The sequence below is a fragment of the Haliotis cracherodii genome, unplaced genomic scaffold, assembly GCF_022045235.1.
Source record: "Haliotis cracherodii isolate W230 unplaced genomic scaffold, xgHalCrac1.p SCAF_23, whole genome shotgun sequence".
NCBI classification, from domain to species: Eukaryota; Metazoa; Mollusca; class Gastropoda; order Lepetellida; family Haliotidae; genus Haliotis; species Haliotis cracherodii.
The window spans coordinates 1,460,390-1,467,021 of NW_027266279.1; the positions used below are offsets into that span (position 1 = coordinate 1,460,390).

General features: G+C 41.6%; 1 protein-coding gene across 1 annotated transcript; it reads right to left on the bottom strand.

The window, feature by feature from the left end:
- Nucleotides 1-3,345: 3,345 nt before the first annotated feature.
- Nucleotides 3,346-4,650, bottom strand: LOC139471883 (alpha-(1,3)-fucosyltransferase C-like). Its single transcript, XM_071254395.1, has one exon. The coding sequence runs from the start codon at nucleotides 4,648-4,650 to the stop codon at nucleotides 3,346-3,348; it is 1,305 nt and encodes a 434-aa protein (XP_071110496.1).
- Nucleotides 4,651-6,632: the final 1,982 nt, after the last annotated feature.

Consider the following 6,632-nt stretch of genomic DNA (forward strand, 5'->3'; position numbering starts at 1 on the left):
GTTGTTTATGTGTGGTATGGATTGTTCGATGGCGATGGTTATCATTTGTAACAAATTGCGACTAGTCTAAGTACATGATTATAAAATGGTCCCCTTATTCGTCAATTAGGGTGTAAAATAGTTACATTCCTCACAAATATACAGTGATCAGATAACTGATTTCACCTAAAATCAACCTTTTCGGAGGAGCGTGAAAATAGCCGGCTACCTCAAGCCGCCATCTTGTCTCGCTCCCGATGAACCTGAAAATCCAGTGACACGTAGTGCATATACTGATTTTGTTGAAACTAATAAAAACGATAGGTTAATGTTTAATTACGTGTGCTGTGTGGAGAGATTCTGCTGCTTGTAAGTAAAGAAAAAGAGGCTGCAATACGGAAACACATCCCTGGACATGTTAAGTGGTAGATTACATCCATCTAAATATTCCTATATTTGGTGTTTAATCGCATCCTTCTCGTTCGGACGTCTGTCGTCGTCTACTACATGTATTACCGGATGTGACGTCACTTTGTAATCATAATCTTGTTGCAAATCAGTCGCGGAACTAACAGACTCAACGAAAGTTGTGGTTTTCGGCCCTGCAAATTTATAGAAATTTAATGATTCCATCGACGTTTATTACAGCCTTTTTAATAATAATTACATTGCAGCAAAACCTACAAACAATGTCAAGCATATCTGTGTGTTCCTCAGAGGAGGTGAGGTGAAATGGGATAAATGTGAAAATGCTGAAATGTCCGAGGGCGGACTAATGACGGGTTTAAAGCCCACTGAGATACCATCTAACACTCAAACACAGATTATTCCGAGTCGACCAATCCTTGTTTTTTGTCCTTAATGCCGAGCGCCAGCCAGGGTAACAACAAATGAGTGAGTGAGTATGGTTTTACGCCGCTATTTCCAGCGGGAAACATAACAAAATGTGCTTCACACATTGTACCCATGTGGGGAATCGAACCCGGGTCTTCAGCGTGACGGGCGAACGCTTTAACCACCAGACTACCAACCGCCCGGAAACAACAAGTACCATCTTTTAACGTATGTTGGTATGATGCAGCCGGGGAACGAACCACAGACCTTCCGTTCTCCGGGCAGACACTCTTTCCACTAGACCACAGAGTCGGTGATTGTGCTCTTCAGAACACTTCAGGAAACAATTTGGTTTCTTTTTATTTGTAATTTGCATAAGACATGTCAGTTGAGGGGAATAGACCAACTGTGATGGGTCATCCCACATTCATCGTTCATCCTGAACTGGCATACCTTCGTTCAGCGAAATAGATTATTAAACCGACAATATTTGTTTTTCTGCTAAATCATTTCAGGATTTGATGATAAAACCACAAAATCAATATTGCTTGAAGTTCAGTTTATTTGTTTGTTGTCTAACGTCGCACTCAGCCATATTCCATATTCCATATATAAGACGGCGGTCTGTAAATAATCGAGTCTGGACCAGACAAACCAGTGATTGACATCATGAGCATCAATCCACGCAATTGGGATGCTTTGACATGATACGATGACATGCATCAACCAAGTCAGCGAGCCTGACCACCCGATCCCGTTAGTCGCCTCTTACGACAAGCAAAGTCACCTTTCACGACAAGCATGGCTTGCTGAAGACCTATTCTACCCCGGATCTTCACGGGCCTCAGTTTGTTTACCTCTTGCAATTACAGCTTAAACAAAACGATCTTCTTGAGCGAAAATGAACGAATGAATGTTGCGAAAGTAGTTTGTAAAGGTCAGGGTTCACAATCAGTCAAACACATGCCGAAAATAACTAAAACGTGATATCAGAATTATATGGACCGATATCTTTAGCCACTGGCGCAATAAACCTATTATAAAACTTACACCCTCATTTGTCAGCTCTTACCACAAGGGTCTGCTTCTCCCCGAGGCAAGGGAGTTAACTGACTATACATGTCCAGTTTCCGGTTCCGGTTCGTTAAGGGGCGGTCGGGTAGCCTAGTGGTTAAAGCGTTCGCTCGTCGCGACGAAGACCCAGGTTCGATTCCCGACATGGGTACAATGTGTGAAGCCCATTTCTGGTGTCCCCCGCCGTGATATTGCTAGAATATTGCTAAAAGCGGCGTAAAACCAAACTCACTCACTCCGGTTCGTTAACATATATTTTCGAAATCTTTTCATGTATTTAATCAAGGTGCTCAGGTGATTTGATGCACATCGCGAAGTAAGATCCGTTTTATTACAATATATGTCTTGAATATCAATCAGATCGCCATTTTATTTGTGGCAAAATGCAAGTACAGTCAAGACTCATTAGTGTCGGATAAAGCCGATTGTCGGATTAACGAGACTTGGCTGTAATATAAAAGGTGGAATCTGATTGGTCAATAGGAGGGACATAGAAGGGACATTACTCGTAATAGCAACTGGTGACGCTACGATCGAGCCCAGAAAGTCAAGCCTTGTTCGGCAAGGGTGGAAACAGGACCTTTACAGTCAGTTATCTCCCTTGTTCGGCACTGGGACCTAAACGTAAATGTTTTTCGTTTAGTTACCTCTGTTAGACAGACATATATTTATTTCATTCGCACTCGGACACGGAAAATTAATACATGATAAATATACATACAATTTCGAGTAAACGCATCCAGCACAAAAAAACATCAATCATTCCAAATTGAACAAAGTGTTTTAAATGAACTTAACCCGAGGGCTAAAGAAAGTATTCACTTGAAAGTTGGACTTGACCACTACATTACAAACGTTATCAAAACGTTACTCGTCGCCGAAACGCTGTAAACTTAGATATGATTAATGTATTAATTACAACATCATTGAATAACCCTCGTCTCTATATAACTGAATAAATGCCGAGGCGACGTCAAATTTTAACTCACTAACCATTGAATGACCTGGAATAACTGACTGACACAGTATAATGTGGCAGGGTTGGTTGGTTGGTTTGTTGTTTTACGCCGCACTCAGCAATATTCCAGCTATATGACGGCGGTCTGTAAATAATAGAGTCTGGACCAGACAATCCAGTGATTGATATCATGAGCATCGATCCACGCAATTGGGATCAATGACATGCATCAACTAAGTCAGCGAACCTGACCACCCGATCCCGTTAGTCGCCTCTTACGACAAGCATAGTCTCCTTTTACGGCAAGCATGGGTTGCTGAAGACCTATTCCACCTCGGAATCTTCACGGGGCCAGTTTAATGTGGCAGGGTTGATTTTGGCACCCAAGACTGTTAGGACTGGATAAAACAACATGCATTTCGGAATATCACGTATGTTAATATAATGGTCAGGAAAATCAACACTTCTTTCAAATATGATATACCCTACACAGAAGCCTGTCAAACGTCGCTAGGATTGTGACATGTGCCTTCGTGTAACCAGCGGACATTATCATAATAGTACTGGTAATATTTATCCACATTATGAAGCTTCACACAAATGTCACAGAAGGCAGATTCATATGTGGCTACTAACTTGGAATGTGTATACCTGGATTTCTCTTCCAGTATCTCAGCATAAGCCGTCACGTTTGTTTCCAAATATTTAAGATATTTCGCCAGTTCTTTTGGACTGGAAAAGTCCGCTGCATTAATGTACGTTCCTTTTGGTATTAAGGAATTATAATCAGCACCTCCGCGAACCACAGGAACAATGTTGTGAGAATAGGTTTTATACAACTTTTCAGAGATGTAGTCAATGCACAAAGAATTTTCAAACGCGAAGTAAAATCTATATTCATTGAAAAATGACTGTTGGCAGTCGCTACCATAAGTACACTGCGAGGGACCACATTTCCCATATATGTCCACTGGTATATCCTTGCGTAATTCGGTGACGTAGTCTTCGCGCCTGGAGGGAGTCTTGCAGTTACTTACAAACCAGAGAGCCGACTTAGTTTTTTTCAAAGCGATTTTTGTGAAATTAACTGATTTTTGTGGTGCCTTGCGTAAAAGAACATTGTAAGGCAAGGCGACGTCCGAGTCAAGTCGGTAAGTCATGGTCCAGTTGAACATACGGCGCCATCGACTGGATTGGTAGAACTGACTTTCAAAATATTTGGGACACTCTAGGCCAAACATGATCCACACATGGTTAGCTTGTTTGGCAGGTGGAATGTTGTCTGAAAGTTGCACTACATCGATGATGACAGCATCTGCTTTTGCAATTTGCGTGGGATCGTATGAACATTGGCAGCCTTTCTGTGGACACTTTTGTAAACCTTGTGGACAAACATCCTTGAAATCCTTGTGCTGAAACCATTCTGGCGCGTTATAAAACAGTATCATCTTTGATTGGTTTCCCTGTGTCGTCTGGTGTCCATTTCCGAAATTCACATTAAAGGAAACTCTCTGTCTGTACTTTTCGGTGGAGTGAAATGAAATTGGTTTATAAAAATATGGAAATGTCTTTGAAGCACTGACAACCAATTTGTAGTAAGGGCCGGTGATATCATTGACGTCATTGTCTGCTCTGAGCGATGCTAGGTCTGTATCCGACAGACTGTCGATTGTGTAGTTCACAACGGCAGCTTGAAGCGGCATCAGCCACACTGGTTCCTGCTCTGACACACTGCAGTACAGAACAACCATTCCCGACAACAATATACCACTCACAACGACTGTGATGCGCTGTAATCGTTGCATCGTCGAAACCTAAAAAGGAGAACGTGAGTGAGTGAGTGAGTTAATGCTTTACGTCACATCGGCAATTAAAAAGGAGAACGAAAATGTATCTGTAACGCCACAAATATATGAGTACCCTCCACAATCCAACGATCAAATGGCGGTGATAATGAACCCTTGGTTTCGGCATGCGGTGTTACCACTAAGACGATAGTAACTGGTAACCTTGACATTGCCTGGCATATCAAATAAAACATCACATTCATGTACAGAACAGAGGAAACTACCCATGGCAAAAGACCCAGGTTAGAATAGGTCTTCAGCAACTCATGCTTGTTGTAAGAGGCGACTAACTGACATCGTTGATGCATGTCATCCTGTCCCAATTGTGTTGATCGATGCTCATGATATCAATCACTGGATTGTCTGGTCCAGACTCGATTATTTACAGACCACCGTCATATAGCTGGAATATTGCTGAGTGCGTCGTTAAACAACAAACAAACTAATGGCAACAATCGACGTTAAACGCCTTTTACAATCATCTAATGGTAATTGGTCAGAGGCCAGTCGCATATATTATCGGTATACAACACGTGTAGAGAATCTCACCAGAGTGTCTTCTGATAACTTGGCACCGACGACTGTTGATATTTTTTATACGTTTTCAGTTTGTAAACAGAAATGACCAATGTCTTGAGTGTTAAATGTACAGCTTGTCACCTTGTAAGATTGTGAACAGCGTAGCTTGTGTTTCATGAATATCTGGTGGAAGTAATATTCTTTCGGTGGAACCGTAAAAAAAAAACAAAGCGATTTCCTTCCGATTGTGGGGTAATACAATGAAATCATGTTTCGTGTACATCGGTAGTCAACGAAAGGACAATTGCGATGAAATAGCCGACACGGGTAAAGTGGGAAGATTTAAAAGCTGGAGCATGTAGAGTCGGAAACGAACAAGTAAATGCACGAAGTCTTTAATTGTGGCGTAGATCAATACAAAGCAAATACGTGACGCGGTGTAGACGGCGTTTGTATGTGCGGAGACGGGGTCAAGTTGCAACCGAATCGAAAAGAGGTCGGTGTTACCAATATCCAGCCATACGTTGCCGGTGTCACGAAATATATTCGCCCCCAGAAGAAAATCTCCCCCCGGCGAATTTATACCGGTACAGTTCCGCCCCTCTCGAAATAAACTCTCCCCCACCCTACGAAATAAAATCTCCCCCCAGAATATTTCCTCCCCCCGTTGTTTTATAAATACTTGCCATGCAGTTCAATAGTTGATGTTATTTTGGGTTAGGTAATGTTGTAATCTATTTTTAGCCATTGATTCCATTACTTTGCATAAGTTTGAAGTTGAGATATTGGTCGATATGAGTTAGCTTGATTAGCTGGTTTATTATGTTTAGGGATTGGTATGACTAGGGCCTGTTTCCAGGGAGTAGGAACCTGTCCGTTTAGGTAGATGAGATTGTATAGTTTGAGTAGTGCCTGGAATAGTTTTATGGGGAGTTTTTTAATTATTTGTTAAGAAATTAGGTCTAATCCTGGGGCTGTGCCCTTTTTCCTGTTTTGGATTACGTAGAGGAGCTCCTCCATTGTGTAGGGTTGGTTTACTTCTAGATTGTTATTGTTTGGTTCTTTTGTGGGTTTGTTTTTTGTTTTAAGTTTATCTTGGAATTTTTGGCTGAAGTTGGTGTTACTGCTAACGGCCGAAAAGTGGTTGGCGAGATTATTTGCTTTTTGGGCGGGGTTGGTTGAGTTGTTAATGTTAGGTTTTCTATGTCGTTTTAAGCCTCTAATGGCGTGGATTTTGCGCCATACCGTTCTGGCATCTGTACGGTTATTTATACCTTCGCAGAATTTTTTCCAGTCTCTACTTTTGGCTAGTTGGACTAGTTTTTGAACCTGGTGTTTAGTTCGTGGGCTATGTTTAGATGTTTGTAGTCGCGTTTTGCTTTATTGAAGGCTGATTTACGTTTTCGTCTAGTCTGTCCTAT

Bases quoted from the DNA above. Each gene is read 5' to 3' on its own strand.
- LOC139471883 (XM_071254395.1), bottom strand. From the start codon at position 4,650: ATGCAACGATTACAGCGCATCACAGTCGTTGTGAGTGGTATATTGTTG.